Below are 20,429 nucleotides of genomic sequence, written 5' to 3' on the forward strand. Positions count from 1 at the left end.
AGAGAGGTTGAAAAGTTTTGAAAGTTTGTTTGGTATGGCTGTATTGATCTATATATGTTATTAATTGGGGTTACATATATATAGATGGTGATGGTGGATGTGTGTGAATTGGGAGGGGAATGAAAATGACTAATGTCTTGTGGGAATAGAGATTGGTAGAGACAGCATGAAAGTTGGGTAGGGTAAAAGAGGAACAACATAAAACCCACTTTACCCGCTTTTGTTTAATTGGTCTCTCAATTCTCCTATCACCATGTCCCCATTATTAGTTAACTTATATGAAAGATTTTAATTAACTAAATATTCGCTTGAAAAGTATTAAAATTTTCTTAATTGAAAAGATCATTGTTATGCCCCAAAAAGAGAAAAAAATAACATAAAACAAATAAGAAAAGAAAGAAAATTAAAAAAAAAAACTTATATAAAATTTAAAGCAAACTTAAAAAGAAAATTTTGTATGTTTGAGGAAACATATTAAAAATATAACCATTCATGTGTTTTTTTATCAGCTTAAATTTAAAAAAGATATTTATATTATTTTTAGACACAATAAAAAAATATTTTAAAACAGCTTAATAATAAAAGCGAGCTATTCTTACTAATTTTACACTGTATGCATCATATTAATTTTTATATGGGACAATTTACTTAAATAAAACAATTACTAGAACTTATATTTATACAAATGCAATCATTTTAAATTAATCTCTACCACAGTTTATGAAGAGACATCAATTACACATAAATTTAAAATTTTTTACTACGGTTTATGAAGAGTTAAGTCTGTACATAAATTAAATAATTCACTTATAAAAGAAGGTTTTGGGTTACCTGCATAATATTCGTAGGTATTCTCTTCTTTTTCAATTTTTTTATTCTCTCTCAAACCTTTTTTTATCTGTGAATTGTTTAATTTATGTACAAACTTAGCTCTTCATAAACTGTGATAAAAGATTTATGATTTATGTATAACTAATGCCTCTTTATATATCGTGGTAGGAGTTCAACGGTTTATGTGTAAATATATTTATTCGTAAATCGTGATAAGTTCCACAATTTACGTGTAAATGTGTAAACTATTAAAAAGGTTCCGCAATTTATATAGAATCGAAATAGGACATACATATGTCAGTTAGAAATAGTTACATTTACATAAATATAAATTTTAATTATTTTATTTAAATAAATTGGGCTTTTATATGAATATGTCTAAAAATAATATATTAAATTTTTATGTATTATTCAAGAGAAAGTCTCAGATAATTAAGGATAAAATTTTAGTAATATATTAACATTGTATAAGTTAGACAAAATTGTTCCTAAATAATTAAGATTGTATAATTTATTCTTTTTGTTTTTTGCGCCTAATGTGAAGTTTGATTGACATTTTTATTCTAGCTAATTTCTTGAGTTTATGATATATATACTTAGATTAATGTTCAAGGAAATGTCACATTCATTATCCCCATAATTTAATTTGGTGGAGGGAGATCATTCTGAAATGACATTGGAGATTGATTAGTTCACTACTAAAACTGTATTAATTGGAAAGAGAATCTAATCTCTTAGAAACCAATATTTTATTTCCATATGTAAAGATAAAGTAGTAGTAAACAGATAAATTGATATGTGTATATCCATAATAATTAACTATAATTATTATTATTATCAAACTGAATAACTATGTATACAATGTATATGACAAGATTGATGATAATCTACGTTTCCATTTTTAAATGGAATCCCTTTTTCTTGATTGACACTACTAGACGTTAAAACTTTAATTTGTGTGACGTGTCATCACCATGGTAGATTTTTTTATTTAAAAAAATAAATTAAATATTCACTCAAATAAATCAAAATACACAATTTTACTGTTTTAAACATTTTGTTATATTTTCGCTTGACACAACAAATAAAAACATAAGCTATAAAGACTATAGGGTCGCATATGATCTGATTCGATATGAAGATTCAGTCCGAATCTAAATATTTTATGACTAATTTGGTATAATTTTATCGGATAAAAATTTTAAAAATAGATTCAATCATTATTTAGAATCAAGTCTGGATCAATACGAATCCAATTTCATCCAATTTATGTGCATTTTAAAAAAACCACTAGTAAATCTGACGTTGACATTTGATGCTAAATTTGATAGTATTTAACGTTTTTTTTGTAGTAGAAATAAAGTAGAAAAGAAGAGAAGAACAGTAAAAGAAAATGTCTCATAACATTAATAGACTGAATGATGACAGATATATTGTCCGCCATCTAAATGAGTTAGTTAGTATTGTGTAATTTTTTTAAAATTTTGTATAGTTATGAAAATTAAATTTTTATTATTTATTTTTGTTTAAATTAGTGAAAATATAAATTTGTTAATGTATGTTAATATTAATTTTTAGTTGTTAAAATGATAAAGATTAAAATTTAAAATTTATTTATTTATATAAGCGAATAGGTTTGTTTAATTTAATAGAAACATAAACTTGTTAATGTATGTTAGTATTAACTTTTAGTTGTTAATATGATGTAAATTGAAATTTAAAATTTATTTATTTTTTTAGATGGACAGATATGTTTGTTTAAATTAGTAGAAATATAAACTTTTTAAGGTATGTTAGTATTAATTTTTAATAGATTTTGCTAGGTAGATAATGACTTTTGTAAAAAATATGAATAATGGACTTTAAAATGAGCTCAATAAAGTAAAATTGTAGCTGAGACTTAGTTCAAATGGTAAATCATGTGTTTTTTTTAATACGCTGCATCTGGGTTCGAACCTTGGTGTATGCTGCAAGTTGAAAAAGGAACTCTCTATTATTTTTATTGTTTACCTATATTTTTTCATATTTAAAATATTAAAATTATGTATTTTGACTTATTTAAGTAAATAATTAAATTATTTTATTTAAATAATAAAAAACCCCACCATGGTAAGCTTGTGTATTAAACTTACACAGTTAATTAAGTTACTGGTTTAATTAATTATTATAATAATAGAGCTTCTAAAATAAAATTTTAATTAAATAATAGAATCCATTAAAGTTGTTCATGCACCTGTTACTGTATTGTCCAATGTGTCGGTAGATGTCCGTGAAATGCATCATGATTTTTTTTGTTGAGAGAACTCGCATAATTAACTTCCATTATCCCATGAATCCACTCATGCACTTAGCAAGAAAATATTCTCTTCATTATTATTATTGTAGTGATGAAATTTAATGATACTCAAATTAATTCCTTCTTGCTAGCTAGCTAAAATGTCCCTATTATATATGAACTGTTCTACTTTAACATCAAGCAACAACTGATCGGATAGCGATGATTCTTTCTGTGTTTGCCGTGGTTTTAATTATTTATTCTACTGCTATATATATTGACGCTTGTTTGCATGAGAGAGCGAGAGGAAATAAGAATTAATTTATCATATTTAGTTAATAAAAATATTTTTATACTAAATTTTAAATTTAAATACTAAAATATAAAATAAATAATATTAAAAAATTAATATNTGACTAAAGAAAAGGTATTAACTGCTGACGTTTCTCTATTATTAAAAATTCGATTAATTAATTTCCTTCGATTCTTAAAAATATGAAGGAAATTTTTTTTTCAATGACTTTCTTTAAATATCATTTTTATTTGAAAAGTCACCAAAAAAAAATATTTTAATATTCGAATTTGAGGCATACCTCGCACTTGATTAATAAAATAAAAAATATTGTCATTTTGACCAATACCCTTGATCCCTCTTTGTATATGTAATGTCCAATAATAATGCATGTTATAATAACTGTATAAAGTTAAGCATTACATTCTCGACAAAGTCACCAACAAGAAATCGTATATTTAGTTATATGCCTGAAAATACTATATAGCGTACAAAAATAGCAATATATATATAGCGCTCTGGTCCGAAGGGTATTTTTACAAACCCTTGTGAATGCCACGTGATGATGGCAAAAGAAAATATTTATTATTCGATCCCTTAGCCAGTTAGCCCCCTGCCATGCATGCAATGGGAATACGGTTATTTTGCAAATTCAAATTGTAGGGACACCCTCTAATAAAGTTTGATGAGTCCAATTCTTTGCTTCCACAAATTTCTTTTGCATAGGTTTCGAATACGTTTTTCTTTTTATATATTTCTATATTTTATTTTAGATTTTGGATTATTTTTTTAATTATTTTAGATAATTTTTTTTAGTTTTTAAATGCTCTTTTTTAATATTTTTTGATGCGTTATTTTGTTAGGTTTTAAATTTTTTACAAATAATTTTAAATTTTTTTATTAGATTTTAAATATTTTTTATTATATTTTGAATATTTTTTTATTTGTTTTTGATATTCGTTTTACAATAATTTTAAATTTTTATTTTTATTTAGTTGTAGATATATTTTAGATTTTAGATATTTTTTATTTAATTTAAATATTTTGTATAATAATTTGAATTCATATTCTTTTTAAAAAATAAAAAGGTTGTCCAACTTTGTTGTTATTATTATTATTTTTTCGTTAATGAACTTTTTTGTTACTAGTTGATTGCAGTTTCTTACCTAATAGGATTATAAAAAATAATATTTCTCCCCAAACATTTAAAAAACACCTAAATATGATTACGTGTGTAACATCCATAGCCTCCTTCTACTTTGGATGACTCATAGCTTCCTTTACAGTTCTTCGTTCAAGCTTAGCCCTGAAATGCTTTAGTTTTCTTATGTCTGTCTTTGATTTGGTTATCATTGGATAAGAGTCTGAATTCTTCTAAACAATAGGAATAGAAGGCATTACTACTACAGTTAAGGATGGTAAATGCGTCAAAATTTGTCGGACCAGCTTGTGTAATTCGCAAAAAATGTTAGGTCAAATTAGAATTTGAAATCGTTATAATAAAAAAAATCCGACTAATTCATATGGTCTAATCTATAGGTTTTGGCGAGATTAGACAGATTTGTCCGACCACTTTTTGAATTATAATGATAATTGAATTTGGACCATTATTTTTGTGCTTGTATTTAGAATGTTTGTTCATTTTACTTTAAATTATAATATGGACAATGCTAATTGATTAAAAATTTGGATAATATTTAATTATATATTTTAAACAATATTTTGTTTTGAACAATATTAATTTCATTATTTATTTTAAAAAATTTAGTCGATAATTATATTTATTAGATATTTAAAATTATATTTATCGTTAAATGAAACAAAATATATAGAACAGAACTAGACCTATCAAATAACAAATTTTTGATAGGACGGATGAGATGAGATGGACCTGTTCGCCTACCACTCCTAATTGGAATAGCTTCTGATTTTGGAACTGAAGTGAGACATCTTGAAAATTAAAATATTTATTTTTAAAGAAAAAATGTATTTTCTAAAAACACCAGTCAAACATATTCTTGAAATAAAAACTAACTATAGTTTTCCAAAATTGAAATAATTGCTTTTTATGAGTACTGATCCGTATCCATAAAATTAGACCGCCGTTATATTTTAGAAAGACTACGTCCAACAAACAGAATACAGAATAATAGGTTAAACTCCAAGACATTTATATTTAAAATAAAAATCGGTCACTAAGTTCGACTCTCAGAACCACTAACGTACCCTCTCATCTTAAAATAGCATTACACAGATAACTACAGGACATTTAAAACTTATTACGCACAATAATAAACATCGTTTAAAATATATTTCCTACACAGAAACTAACTTAAACATTGAAATCTTTTTACAAATATTCCTCATTGTTCCAAGGATGCTCGTATTGATGGCACTCTACTTGACAAAAAGAGTCATGCAGGCACCCCTAAATCCGCCACCAACCTATACCTCAACCTGACCCCTGGGCATAAACAAGTACAAAATTACAAATAAAATATGAAGTGCCTAGTCCTATAAATTTATAATATGATACAGAATAATTTTTTTTTAATAGAAAATCTAAGAATCCCTTTTTATGTTAACAAATCTAAGAATTTATCAGACAAGGCATGGCTTGGTCCCCCTTCTGAAAGTTTGATGGAGGGCCCACTTGCAAGCAAGTGATGTGCATCAAAGCACTATGGTTTGTTACTTTGTTTGATCTCCCAAGGCTATGCTTTTTGCCTTTGGACGATAGGATAAGAAAACTGGCCCATTTATGTTCCAAGTGCTTCTTTAATTTAGTTTTAATTAATCTATCCTTATCAATAATCTTCTTTTTTTACCATATCTACTCGTATGTCGTTTGTGGAAGCCAAAAACATCTTGAGATAAGAATAATTTGTTTTTAATAAAAATTAAAAGTGTGTCTCCAATTAAACAAGTATCAACTTAATCGGGCTAAACTTCATTAAGATATAAAAAAATTGGTTTAATTAATAATCTATTATGCTCATTGATTTTATATTGCTATTTGGTTTTTATTTTATTTTTGTAAATTAAACGAACGAAAAATAATTTTTTATATAATAATCAAAATATGATAAAATTTTAAAATATACTTATTATTTTTTGAAATTGTATTTTGTATTAAAATTAATATAAAAAACTATTGTTTTATTAAAATAAAATTATAATCTTTTAAAACATACTCATCACTCTTTTAAAATTATATTTTGTATTAAACTTTACAAAAAAAATAATTATTTTGTCAAAGCACAAAAATTATAAATTTTTAAAATATTCTCATCACTCCTCTAAAATTATACTTTGAGACAAATTCTAAAAAAATGTCAAATTAAAATATCATAAATTTTAAAAATATACTAATTATTCTTCTAAAATTATATTTTGTATTAAATAAATTTCAAAAAATACCTATCATTCTCTTAAGATTATATATTGCTTAAAATTTACAGAAAACAATTTTTGTCAAAGTAAAAAGTTATACATTTCTAAGTTTTATAAGGGATTATTCAATGTGAGACTTCTATATTTACTCGTAAATAAATTATATCCACACATTTTACCTTTTTTTTTCAATATTTAGAACTTTTATAAAAAAATAGTAACACAAAACTCATTTTGTTTATTTTTAAGTAATTGTTCGCATTTTAAACTTTCATCAAAATAATAATTTACTCTTTTATTGTATATTAACAAGGATATTTTATTGTTTAGTTTATGACTATTACTAAAATATATAAGAAGAAATACTTGACTTTACAGCTAATCTTCTATCTCTTTGATTTTTGTCTGTGTATTTTCTATATTCTTTATTTGTTATTTTTTTCTTTTTTTTTATACTTGATACAATAAAAAATAAAAAGTTTATTATTTCATGCTCGCACGTCACTCATTTATCTCGTTCATATAATAATTGTACTGTAAAACTATTGTCTATATATTATCACTCATATTCTTTGACTATTCATTATCTCTCTTCTCTCGAGACATTATTTTCAAATGAAAATTGTTTTTGTTAGAAGAGGCGGCGACAAAAAATAATCTAGACCCTAAATCCTAAAATAGCCTCGAGAGAAAAGAAAGAATGAATATCCAAAAAGTATGAATGGCAAAAAAGTATGAATAACAATATATAGATAATAGCCTTGTAGTACAATAATCATTACATGAGAGAAAGATAGAAGAGTGATGCACGCGAGCATAAAATAACAAACTTTTACTTTTTTATTGTATCAAGTATAAGAAGATATGGCAAGGGAACCTGGTGATGTGGCAAGGGAACCTGGTGTAAGCGAGGTGAGAAATGTTTATTTATGTATTTGAAGTAAATAATTTTGTCAAATCTTTTGGGATGTTACTTAACAAACTGTATATGTTCTCTTAAGATGTGTCAGGTTGGTTGGATTGCAGTAGCAGGGCAAGGATCAACATGAGGCCAGGATCTTGCATTGGAGGGTTTTGATCGACCATCTACGGTTCGATGAGGTTAGTCGTAAAATACTTATGTTTTTATTTTCGATAATTAGATAGATATCATATGGTTTAGTTTGTTTATTATCTGGATATTTTGTAAAATAATCTTCTTCCGAATCCTTCTCACCTTCCTCTGCCTCATGCTCTGGAATGGCGATATGAATGGGCGGTGGTGCGAGAGGTTGGTCGTCCTGCACATAGGTATCGTGTACGGAACCACCACTAGTCCACTACCACCATGATCCACCTCAGCGGATAGCTCCATTACCTGTTCTACCATGATTATCTCATGGATGTCAAATATCAGTCGCACATGCTCGTTCCCTTGAAGTTAGAATAGTCAAAACCGAAAACTCCGTTTCCCATGGATGCCAGCAACCTATACCCCACCCTTCCTATCTCCCTCGCTTCTGTACGACCCATCTTGATCAATATTCAATATCAAAGTCTTCAAATCTGACAACGTCTCCACGCACCGAGTGCGAAATAATATCTATCGGATTCTCACACTCAAATGTCACCCCGTTCTCGCCATTTCTCATATGACAATTGGGATAAACAAGCACAACTATGAATGCACTGTTATTGGCCATTAAGCTTTGTTTTTATGAAAAAACGAGATAGAGAAAGAATATGAAATGTGCGTAGAGAATACCAAGGATTATACATCCTAGGAGCTAAATTTTTGTCTTTTTATATCTCGTTTACAGTGTAAACGACATGACAATGCATGTATCTCGTTTACACTGTAAACAAGATATGACAAGAAAATTTAAATCGATAAATACTCTTAAAATGATTTATTTTGATAAATATTACATTTATTTTATTTATTAAAATAAAAAATCCGGATCTATTGTTGTGTTTTCAAAATAAATAGCAAATTAGTGTCCATATATGAATGTGGGAACACAATAAGCCTAAGCTGGAACTGAAAGTTGTCAAGTTGTCCTCAAACATTGACCGAGGTAAAGTATGATTAAATTCTCCTTTTGCAAGTGTTATTATGAGCAAAGCATGATTAGTTTGGTTTAATTTCTCATAATAAGGCAGCACGACTTTATGTGTAAAGGGGACAAAGGAAAGACTATCTTTTATCTTTGTTTTACGTGATGTCCAACCAAATTGGTGCAAAATTTGGCATCATTAAATTAAATTTCTTACTTGGTATTATTGCTGGTGAAACTCTGTTTTCACTGCTTTTCCTAATCTGAATGGGAGGAAGGCATTGCTTTGAAAGGTGACAATTACAATGCTTCTAGTTTAAGTCACTAGACAGTCCAAATTCCATGTCCATATCAACGATAAACTTTCAAGACAGGAGCGGAATTAGACTAAATTTTAGAGAGAATTTTGTAATATAGAAAAATTAAATTAAATATTTTAAAGGAGCTAAATTAAAAATTTTATGTAAATAAAAAGGATTTATTCTATCTTATGAGTAAATAAATACAAGGATCAAGAGGTCGAAATTAACTCATCTAAAAGAATCATACAATAAAATAAAAAAAATAAAGTCTCATAGTAGAAGAGTAAAATTGACAAAATCGAAAAAGGTGATTAGATTCGACGTAGAAAAAGAAAAAAATTTATTTAAAAAGTAGAAAAATAAAATTGAAAGTCTACAAGAATACACTTAGCCAAACTATATGAGAGAGCGAATTGAGAAGATGAATTGAGATTAGAGAAAAACGTGCTTAAATCTAAAACTTAAGTATATAGAAAGTAAAAAATAGTGAAACGGATAACTGAGTTGAAGAGAGACATTTAAGAAAATAAAAATGTTTTTTGTTGCGATAATTAATAAATGTTAAATAAAATAAGTTTTGATTTTTTTTTATCTTCCTAATATTATCGTAAAAAAAATTATTTTTCACAAAACCATGGGTAGAAATACTTAACCTCCAAATAAAACAACGTTTTAAGCAAAGATGTTCATCTATAAATAGAAGATTTGAAAATAAAAAAAGGAAATTCCATTCTGCAACTCACACATGCATATGAAGAATTCGTAAGTCACATTGACAAGATTGAGAATGATTTGAATGCAGATACATGTAAACATTGGCAAGCCATTTTTTTCTCTCTCTCTCTCTTTTTTAATTTTTTTAGATGATGTTCTTCGCTTTATTTCTTGCTTTCTTTTTGTTATTTCTTTCTAATTTTCAAGCATTCAAATTTTGTGTCATCTTGAATTGCTTTAGATTTTTTTTTTTTTTGCAAATTTGTTGTAGTAATGCATCCATTGTAAATTTTTCACATTAATAAAGAATTTATGAGATCATTTTTTTTACATCAATACAAAATTTCTAGCTAATTTTTTTGAAAAAAATCATATCTAATCCTTAATTGAAATTATGATACAAGTTTGGTTGACAATTCTTATAAAGTTAAAAACTAAAATCTAAGTAAAATAACAATAATAATACCTACTATTTTTAAGCTGAAATTATTATATTATTCTACAATGAGTTGTATTCTGACGCTAAAATTGCTGGTATGACGTATTCTAGTGTTATTATACATATTTTTTTAAATTATTTTAGGAAAATATCTCTTTTATAATTATATAAAAATCAGCATTTAATGAATATTATACTAATTGTTAATCATTCTAATTAAATAATTATATTAACAAAGATATTATTTATACACTAAAATTAGTTACTAAAACCAGTCATCAATGTATTTGTGTATAAATACATGTGTAATTTAATTTATTTTTGATATGTATTTATATTTTATTCTAATAACTGATTTTAGTGGCTACTTTTAGTATACAAGTAATATAAATCTTATATTAATGGTCAATCATCAATCATTATAATATAATTGTGAATAATACATAATTAGCATTTATATGATATTTATATTAACGCCAAACACACTTATGTGTGGCACATTCTTATGTTATACATATTTTTCTTTTTTCAAATTATTTTAAGAAAGTATATTCTTTAGAATTATATAAAAATCAGTATTTAATAAATAATTATATTAATTATTAATTATTTTAATTATCAATTAATATAATATAATTATTAATTATACATAATTAATATTTATATGATATTTAGGTATAAAAAGGCATTTTTTATGACAATTTGCCCAAAATATTTGACCCATGTACAAAAACACTTAGAAAAAGGCAATGCCAAAAAGGCAAAGTAAAATAAATGATAGAATTAATTAAATTAGATTGATTTAATAGTTAATTTATTAATTTATTTAAGTAAGTATAGAATTTTGAATTTCACATTACACATACAATAATTTATTAACCAATAGAGAGTACAGCAAAAAAATAAATAAATGACAGAACTTATACCAAAATAAATAAATAAAAAGATTTAATGAAGGCCGTATAGACAGTTAGCGGCGCGCGTAAACGGTTACTACAGTCTACAGGAGAGAAAGTAGACACGTCAGCGTAACTGTCATCGCCGTCTTCATAACCTTCTCAGCTTTTTCTCCCCGGGTCATGAAAAAGCACTCTAACAAGTAACAACCTCTCTGCCCCACTCTCACTTGAATTGAACTGAACTCCATGACGTAACAAACTCTCTCCTCGCTCTCCCTCTCTCTCTCTCGCTCTCTCTCTCTCAACAATGGGAGATGATAGCAGGTTGATCATGGAGGAAGACAAAGATTTCCACTCTCTTAATAATCCTTCGTCATCACTAATACCGTCTCTGACGATGCACTTCTCTTCGCTGATGATCGACGTTGAAGACCGCAGCAGTATCGTTGCCACAAAAACCTTTTCCTATAACAAGCTTCCTTCTGAACCATTCACCCTCTCCATTCTCAAATTGGACGGATCTTGCTTCCGTAATTCGTTTCCCTTCAACTTCTTGCTTACATTTTTCTTAATTGTGTGTGTTTGTGTGTGTGTGTGTGTGAGAGAGAGAGAGAGAGAGAGAGAGAGGGAGAGAGGGAGAGGAGAGATGCATCTTTCTTATTTTCCTTTCTGTGATGAAGTATAAATAATGAAATGTTACTTTATCTTAGATAGTGTACTGGATCAAATGTTGAATTGACGTGAGATTTTGGTTGAATCAGATGTTGAAGTTGCGAAAACGGCAACTGTTGCGGAACTCAATCGTGCGGTGGAGGCGGTTTTTAGTCACACGCCTCAGAAATGGCCAGAGGAAATACCGTGGTGAGTTTGTTATGTTGTTGTTGTCATTGATGTAGATGAGTTTTAATAAAATAACTTACAATTTGCACGATGATATGTAATTTCACTAATTTGATTGGTTTTGAGGATATCTTTAGTCTCGTGTTACAATTTTTAAATCTGTTGATACTTGAGAGTTGATATATTATTCTGATGTGAAGTATTGTGTGATTTATGATGAATTCTGATTTGACGATGATCATGATACTGGAATATTGCTGGAACAACTCACTCTCTGATCTTCAATTATTCAATTAAACTAGATGTCAAGTGTAATTTCCAATATAATATCTTCTTCGAGCAGAAGGTGTAGTTAATTTACCAGATTGTCAGAATCTGTTAGCTGATTTATTATATTTCCATTGATTTTTGAATTGTAGGGCTCATGTTTGGGGGCAATTTTGCTTATGTTATGAAGGACGTAAGCTTGTCATTGAAACAACTTATCTTAGAGATTATGGCATTAAGGATGGTGACCAGGTTAGTGAATTTTAAGGCTTACAATTTGAGTGAGGGGAGCTGGAATGCTGGATTGATAGAAACATGAACGGTTAATTTATAATCTATGTTATTGAAAAGAAGTTTGATTAAAGTTATACGTGAATATCTCCATGATTTTATTTAATTCTGATACATTGTTATCCTGCTATTAATCCATTCATCTCAATGTCTGTTGTACTTACTCCATTCCTCTTGACTCCTGATATCTATATATTTTGGTCTGTACAGCTTCGTTTCATACGTCATGTACCTAATACTTGTTTACAAAGAAAGAGGCTAAAGAAAAGAGTTGTCAATTTGAAAATAAAAAGGAGGTACGAAAGTTTTCAATCTATGCAAAGCATGATTCAGGACCAACAGAACTCTGTTTGCCACATTACACCTGTTTATATAGTCTTGGTCTTCACATTTGCCTATGTAAAAGTCTTTGATGGACACAGGGCTAACAATTAATAGTGAGGCGCACTCACAAAGAAGTTGGTCTTAATTGGTTGGACTCAAATAGATAAATCTATCTAAAATAAAGTTAATGAATCTGCTTTTGAGTAGGCGTAGAGATGAGAATTGTTTAACTTGTCATTGTCTATAGAATATTAATTTATCTACTATCTTAATAAACTTTATAAATTGGAAGGTATAGGTCATCCTCCAAAGCGAATAGATATCAACAGAAACTAGGATGTGGAGGTGACGACGACATTGGTTTCGATGAAGAATATCTTGTTGGCAAGGAGAGATTAACGGGCTTTTTGGGAGGTTTGTTCTCATACAACCGGATGGCAGTTGCGGAAAGAGCAAGAACTGAAAGCAGGGTTTGCCCCTCATCCATTGCTGAAGGTATACTTGGCAGTTTTAGGAAGATTAGAAGGATGTTTAGCTTTTGTAGGAGGCAGCACTACTATCGTAGGCATACCTGATTAGTATAGTGTGTATAGAGAATGATTTTTACTCGCTTGTCTATGAACTACTACTAGTGTAAACATTTTCTTTGATTTTGTTTATGTGACAGTCAGTGGTTGAGAGATGAGACTTCGACGGAGAAATTACCTTGGCTTATTCTTGGCTCTGAATATCATATATGCTCATGTCATTATGCAACATCTTAGCATGATGAATTGTATTGCAGTGAATTTCAAGCTTCTGTGCATAGTGATGTATATGAATGGAGTTAGGGCTCTCAGCCTCTCAAAGAAAGAAACTGCATATATGGTACGCACATTTCTACTCTCCTTGGGTACAATATAGAGGAGTCTTACAATTAAGGAAGAAAATGGATTCATGATGAGATTTCTCGTATATTGCATGAGAAGAAGAAATTCATGCGATGTTTGGAGTTTGATTATTTTTTAGTAAATATTATTTTGCTTAATGATGGTTATCACAACATGTCCATGAGCGAATAAATAAAGCTTCCAAAATCAACTACCAGTATAAAATATATGTAGTTATACACAAATATATTAGTAACTTATTTTAGTGGCTGATTTTGGTGTAAAAATAACATTTTTGTATTAGTTGTTAATTATAGATAATAAGTACTTACTAGTTAGTTGCTTCTATTAGTCAGATAACACGTTTGTTAACCGCTAACAACTTTTAGCGCCTTTTCTAATTGTATATACTGTCTATAATATTTCATTGATTGATTGATTATGTCATCTTTTTTCCCTGTATTACATTATTACACTGATACCAATGTTAAATGGATTGATCCATCATAAATCTTTTTCTTTCTTTGTAGCAGTAGTGCAACAGCAATCTATTTAATTTAACTATTTAAGCAGTCCACAGCCTACACACCTACATTCCAATTTTATTTTTCATCTCTTAAATGGGTTAACCCGAGCTAACGCTGAAATTAGTATCCACAAAGTCGTAAAATTGGTAATTAGTTGATTTTTATCGATACGAAAGAACTCGATCATCATCTGTGGTGAAAGATATCTAGACCCTAATACCCCAAAAAGGAAAGAGGAAAAAAAAGAGAGGAGCTAAAACTGGTTGGATTTAAACCTCCCCAAGTCCCACTAACTTTTCATGTGTGCCGTGTGCAATTAGAATTGTATGCAATAATAATTTTCTATCCACAAAATCAAAAATGTAATTCAAGACCCTCAATCTATGATGAGATAATCCACAAGGGACTTCAGTTCTTACTCTCAAACTGAACAGATAAACCAATCTTTTTTTGACATATTATTACATATATAAATCTCTCACAGAAAAAAGTTACAATATTTTCAACTCTTTTCTCGTGAGTACATTGAATCAAAAGAGAAGGCTTAATCAAACAGTGGGAAGAACCTTCTTAACAATTTCTTGGCTAAGAGCAGTTATCTGAGAATCAAGAGATTTGATGGTTTCTTCCTTCTGCTGCTCCAAACTGGCCAGAGCCTCTTGAAGCTCAACCTCCACCTTCTTCCTCCCTTCTGCAATCTTCTGCTCCACCTCGGCTTGCGTCTCCTTCTTCATCTGATTCAACGCCGCCGATATCTCCGCCCTCGCTGCCTTCATCACGGCCACGGCCTGCTCCTCCAGTTGTTTCACCTCCTCTGACGTGTCCTTCACGCCGCTCAGCTTCTCCCTAATGGCGGCATCCCTCTCGTCCATGAATTTCCCCAGAGGAGTGAAGTACACCTTGTCTAGCGCCACCATGAGGAGCAAGAACTCAACCATGATGATTGGAAGGGTCAGGTTGAAGTCAAAGAGCGCCGCCTTCTCGATCTCCGCCGCGAGCGACGGAGGCGCGAGCGCTAGAGATGTGGCTGCCAGTACGGAGAGGGATTTTAGGGTTTGATTAGTGTTTGGGATTGGGATTTGGAGGGAGAGGTTCTTGAGGAGGGGTAATTGGACTCTTGGGAGAGTAATGTGATTGCTAATGGGGAGCTTTTGTGATGGTGCCGGGGAAGGGGAAGTGGTGGAGGTTCTGATCAAGGATCTTGAGGAAGCCATAATCATGTTTGCCATGGCGGAATTGAATTGAGTTTACAGTTGAAATGAATTGAATTGAAATTTTAGGAGTGGGAAGTGGTTGTGTGTGAGTGTGGACTGAGTGATGGAGAGGAGAGAAAAGGAGGATAGGGCAGAAGAGTGTACGTGGAATATTTGCCACACAAATTGATGAGGTTTGTGTGATTGTGGCTCTCCAATGGCTGATGATGGAAATCTGGATATTGGACACCGAGTCACTGACGTACTGGTTTGAAAGGTTTGTATAGTTTTGGTCTGTGCTTGGTACATAGTAACTTGGCCTAGTCTATCTATCTAGGCCCAAATATTCTTAATCCCATTGTATGTTCAAAACAAACATGTACAAAACCACAAAAACTGACTACCAGAAACCGATAGTCTATTTTTTTTTGTAATATACCTATAGTCTATTTAAACAAGAACAACCTAAAAGGAAAAATAAAAATCCTTCTCGGTGATTAGCCCATCAACCATTTATATGTGCCTTCTACGTTTTACACAATTGTGAACCGCGCTTCGCCACCTTTCAGGTATTTTCGTTCGTTTGGTTTTGTTTTATCTCATACCATGAAAATTGGTAACATATAAGTTTAGACCAAGTCAAGACCAAAAAACAAAAAATTCAGACCAAGTCCAAAAATAAAAAATTGAAATTTCCCCCAAAAAAAAAGTCAATTACACAAAAATAAAAAATACAAAAGAATAACCAAGTTGGGTTGGTCTAGTGGTTAGCTCACTAGTCCGCTTAAGCAAGTGTCGGGGGTTCGAACCCCGCCTTGTGCATGCAGCAATCCATTGGCCAGCGACAAACCCGGATTAATTTTATTAAAAAAAATATTTTAAAAATAAATATAAAAAATATGTTATCTACCAGAGATTAATTTGATTAACTTATATTTTTTTCTAATTTTTATGAAGACTGATGGTTGCCTTGGTTGGCTCCTAGGTCAATAAGGGCTGCTGAATTATGTAGTTCTTTTTATTGATTATTGAATTGACAAAAAATATGGAAAAAGAAGCGTAAACGTGTTCTAAGTGAGCAAGTAGCACAAAAGAGTTAGAGCTTGGAATTCAATGGATATTCTTAACTCCATGATTATCGTTGCTTACTTATTACTTGTTTCCTCTGTCACAGTTTCCTCTGCCAAAGTTTCCTCTGTCACAGTTTCCATGGCAGTCAATGATTCAATAGGTATGTCCAAGTCTATCAGTGATGATGGCAATGACAAAACCATAGTATCCAAAGATGGAGTATTTGAGCTTGGCTTCTTCAGCCCCGGCAGTTCAATGAAGCGTTACCTGGGGATTTGGTATAAGAAAAGTTCCATGTATACTGTTGTTTGGGTTGCCAACAGGGACAAACCCATCGATTTTGTCTCAGCTGGAATATTAACATTGGACATCACTGGGAATCTTATCCTTACCCAAAATGATTCTGTTGTTTGGAGCACAAACTCTCAAAGACAAGCACAGAATCCAGTGGCACAGCTCATGGACAGCGGCAATCTTGTGGTATGGAATGATGGGGGTCCAAACTCAGAAGACATTTTGTGGCAAAGCTTTGACTATCCGTCGGATACGATATTGCCGGGAATGAAGGTGGGATGGGACCTCAAACGAGGTCTCGAATGGCGAATAACATCTTGGAAGAGTCCAAATGATCCAGCTCCTGGAGATTTCTCATGGGGTTTAGTGCTCAACGAATATCCTGACTTTTATATGAAAGGACGAACAAGGCTCAACCGGTTTGGACCATGGAATGGCCTTTATTTCAGTGGCTTCCGAGATCAAAATCCAAGCTCTGTTTATGAATTCACATATGTCACTAGCTATGATGCCAAGTTTCCCTCCAATAAGGATGAGATTTACTACACGTATACTTTAAAGAATACTTCTATCTTGTCGAGAGTCCACCTAGACCAAACTGGTGGCTTTCATTTCTATATTTGGGCAGAAGAAGATCAGCAAAATTGGGAGCTCTATGAGATGTACTCATCCAGAGACCAGTGTGATAATTATGGCGTTTGCGGGTCAAACTCAAAATGCTTAATTGATGAATCACCAATGTGCCAATGTTTAGAAGGTTTCAGTCCCAAGTCACCACAAGAATGGGATATGAGGAATTGGACAAAAGGATGTGTCCGGACTAAACCCTTAACCTGCAATGACATTTCCATCAATGACATTTTTGTCAAATTTGTAGCCTTGAAGGTTCCAGATACTACACATACATGGTTGGATGAGAATATAGGTCTAGATGAATGCAGAGCAAGGTGCTTGAATAACTGCTCTTGTATGGCCTTTAGTAACTCTGATATAAGAGGATCAGGTAGTGGTTGTGTTTTATGGTTTGGTGATCTTATTGACATGAGACAGTTCAATACTAAACAAACTCGTGAGCAAGATCTATATATTCGTATGGCTAATGCTGAGTCTCAAAGTGAGAGCAAGATGAACATAAGAACTATAGTTGCTATAACTATTCCAACATTATGTGGGGTGCTTTTACTCTCTGTTTATGTTGTCTACAGAATCCGAAGGAACCTTGTTGGTAAATCATTCTCTCTCTTTCCCACCTACACCATGACATTAATTTCTATATTTTTCTAAAAAAGGCTACTTTTTTTTTCCCTTATAATATTACTTTTACACTTTCAGAGAAGTCAATGGTCAGAGATAACATTGAAAAACATGTAGAGGATCTCCCGTTGTTTGCTCTGCCGACAATTAGTATGGCCACTAGCAACTTCTGGATAGAGAATAAGATTGGACAAGGCGGTTTTGGACCTGTATATAAGGTATGTCAACATTTTAGTGTTATAACCATAGTATAATCCAGTAACGAGTACTAATGTTATGAGCAACATCTCATGTTTCTACTAAAATGAATGCGAGTGTTTAGGGAAAATTATCAGATGGGCGACAAATTGCTGTAAAGAGACTTTCAAGGAGCTCTGGACAAGGAGTGACCGAGTTCATAAATGAAGTAAAACTGATTGCTAAACTTCAGCATAGAAATCTTGTAAGGCTTCTTGGCTGTTGCATTCAAGGACAAGAGAAGCTACTAATTTATGAATACATGGCTAATGGTAGCTTAGACTCCTTTATTTTTGGTATGATATATCAAGACTATGGTTAGAATAACAATGCTTCATGAGTTCGACCATATAGTCAGTAGCTTACTAAACTTAATATTCAATTATCAATAGATCACACCAAAGGGAAATTGCTGAGTTGGCCTCATCGCTTCCACATTATACTTGGAATTGCTAGGGGGCTTCTATATCTTCATCAAGATTCCCGATTAAGGATAATTCATAGAGATCTCAAAGCAAGTAATGTTTTACTTGATGATAAGCTGAATCCAAAAATATCTGATTTTGGAATGGCTAAAGCTTTTGGAGGAGATCAAACTGAAGGAAACACAAATAGAGTAGTTGGAACTTAGTAAGTGTCTCAATTCGTAACATTATTTATTTTCTAATATACTGTGTGTGGGGATTAATTTTTACAATAATAATTTCTTACAGCGGATATATGGCACCGGAATATGCGGTGGATGGATTATTTTCTGTAAAATCCGACGTCTTTAGCTTTGGCATTTTATTGTTAGAGATTATATGTGGAAGCAAGAACAGAGCTCTTTCTTATGCAAACAACACATACAACCTCGTTGGTTATGTAAGGACTTAGTATTGTCTTGTTTATCTATCTTAAATCAAGTTGAATGTTTTTCTGTTCTTCTCTCATGATTCAGGCATGGACACTTTGGAAGGAGGGCAATGCGTTGCAATTAATTGACTCCAAAATTAAGGATTCATGCATTGACTCAGAAGTATTGCGTTGCATCCAAGTTAGTCTAGTTTGTGTGCAACATTACCCAGAGGATAGGCCTACCATGACATCAGTGATTCGAATGTTGGATAGTGAGATGGAATTGGTTGATCCTAAAGAGCCTGGTTTCTTTCCAAGGAAGGTTTCCAATGAAGCCGCAAATCAAAATGAAATAAGCTTAAACAATGAGATAAGTGTGACCTCTTTAGATGGACGTTGAAAACCATATACCATTCATTGAGTCAATGCATTTACTACACTGCTGCAGTGTTAGTTCATTCACTGCTGCAACAGGATTGTGTTCTGAGACTAAAAATAACTGTTACATACTTTGGCAATATATATAAATATATATATTTAGGGGAATCCCAATCGGATGATCTCTGTAATTCAGTTTCTAATGGTCTTTAAATGTTCTAATGTTCTATTATTATGCAGGGTGCAGGCTATCTTGGAATAGTATTTTTGTTTTATTTTACATGATAGTGATAACCAACTTACTCTCACGATATCACAAAATTTGCTAAGTGATAATATTTTTTTTTTATAGTTAAAAGTTTAAACCTCCCCATAAGCCAGCAACTTTGGGGAGAGGTGTAAGATACATGAAAAAACTAACAATAAGGTTCAAAGATAACAACTAATAGATGATAGACTATCATAACAATTAAACTAGGAAAAGTCTAGGGGGCAGCAGTTTTATTGAATTTTGGCCAGCATGTAACCAGCAGAGGAAGGTGAGCCATTGGATGAAATCTCATACCAATCTCACACCATCAAATCATCATTGATGGCTAGTTGATGGCTAACAATCACAAAAATTGCTGGCCCCCTAGCATTGCTCATTAAACTATCAAATCATGAAAAAAACCATGGATCAAAACAAACTACTACCGACGCTACGATCCTTTTCCACCTGTATATTAATCTCAAAAGGAATGTTACATAGTTAACAAATATTATTATTTTTAGTCGGCAATAATTTACATCTATATTTATTAGGGTTTTGCACAAAAAAAAAATTACACCTATATTTACTAGGAAAAGTATAGGGCAAATCACTT

General features: G+C 31.0%; 3 protein-coding genes across 8 annotated transcripts; 2 read left to right on the top strand and 1 right to left on the bottom strand.

The window, feature by feature from the left end:
* The first annotated feature begins 11,413 nt into the window (after window positions 1-11,413).
* On the top strand, window positions 11,414-13,937 carry LOC107463189 (uncharacterized). Of its 3 annotated transcripts, XM_016081933.3 has the most exons (6): window positions 11,414-11,711; window positions 11,943-12,042; window positions 12,441-12,540; window positions 12,790-12,875; window positions 13,196-13,398; window positions 13,571-13,937. In XM_016081933.3, the coding sequence occupies exons 1-6, from the start codon at window positions 11,489-11,491 to the stop codon at window positions 13,579-13,581; spliced, it is 723 nt and encodes a 240-aa protein (XP_015937419.1). In that variant the 5' UTR covers window positions 11,414-11,488; the 3' UTR covers window positions 13,582-13,937. The 3 variants fall into 3 exon arrangements, with proteins under 3 accessions (XP_015937419.1, XP_020985496.1, XP_020985495.2); XM_021129837.2 differs by lacking the exon at window positions 13,571-13,937 and having other exon boundaries at window positions 13,196-13,558; XM_021129836.2 differs by lacking the exon at window positions 13,571-13,937 and having other exon boundaries at window positions 13,202-13,558.
* A 746-nt stretch (window positions 13,938-14,683) lies between these two features.
* On the bottom strand, window positions 14,684-15,616 carry LOC107463311 (ATP synthase subunit b', chloroplastic). Its single transcript, XM_016082096.3, has one exon. It carries the CDS (start codon window positions 15,526-15,528, stop codon window positions 14,848-14,850), a length of 681 nt encoding a protein of 226 aa, XP_015937582.1. The 5' UTR covers window positions 15,529-15,616; the 3' UTR covers window positions 14,684-14,847.
* Window positions 15,617-15,660: 44 nt separating this feature from the next.
* LOC107463255 (G-type lectin S-receptor-like serine/threonine-protein kinase At4g27290) lies at window positions 15,661-19,757 on the top strand. 4 transcript variants are annotated; one of them, XM_052252687.1, is made up of 7 exons: window positions 15,661-15,769; window positions 16,667-18,082; window positions 18,190-18,329; window positions 18,434-18,644; window positions 18,741-18,978; window positions 19,062-19,212; window positions 19,289-19,757. In XM_052252687.1, exons 2-7 carry the CDS (start codon window positions 16,702-16,704, stop codon window positions 19,583-19,585), a joined length of 2,418 nt encoding a protein of 805 aa, XP_052108647.1. In that variant the 5' UTR covers window positions 15,661-15,769; window positions 16,667-16,701; the 3' UTR covers window positions 19,586-19,757. The 4 variants fall into 4 exon arrangements, with proteins under 4 accessions (XP_052108647.1, XP_015937505.1, XP_015937507.1 ...); XM_052252688.1 differs by lacking the exon at window positions 15,661-15,769 and adding an exon at window positions 16,556-16,566; XM_016082019.3 differs by lacking the exon at window positions 15,661-15,769 and having other exon boundaries at window positions 16,530-18,082.
* Window positions 19,758-20,429: the final 672 nt, after the last annotated feature.

This window comes from Arachis duranensis, chromosome 8 (genome assembly GCF_000817695.3).
Source record: "Arachis duranensis cultivar V14167 chromosome 8, aradu.V14167.gnm2.J7QH, whole genome shotgun sequence".
NCBI lineage: Eukaryota > Viridiplantae > Streptophyta > Magnoliopsida > Fabales > Fabaceae > Arachis > Arachis duranensis.

Coding starts and splice junctions, on each gene's coding strand:
- LOC107463189 (XM_021129837.2), top strand. CDS start 11,489: ATGGGAGATGATAGCAGGTTGATCATGGAGGAAGACAAAGATTTCCAC. Junction 11,712..11,942: donor ATTGGACGGATCTTGCTTCC/GTAATTCGTTTC, acceptor TGGTTGAATCAG/ATGTTGAAGTTGCGAAAACG. Junction 12,541..12,789: donor GCATTAAGGATGGTGACCAG/GTTAGTGAATTT, acceptor TGGTCTGTACAG/CTTCGTTTCATACGTCATGT.
- LOC107463311 (XM_016082096.3), bottom strand. CDS start 15,528: ATGGCAAACATGATTATGGCTTCCTCAAGATCCTTGATCAGAACCTCC.
- LOC107463255 (XM_016082019.3), top strand. CDS start 16,606: ATGGATATTCTTAACTCCATGATTATCGTTGCTTACTTATTACTTGTT. Junction 18,083..18,189: donor AATCCGAAGGAACCTTGTTG/GTAAATCATTCT, acceptor TTACACTTTCAG/AGAAGTCAATGGTCAGAGAT. Junction 18,330..18,433: donor GTTTTGGACCTGTATATAAG/GTATGTCAACAT, acceptor GCGAGTGTTTAG/GGAAAATTATCAGATGGGCG.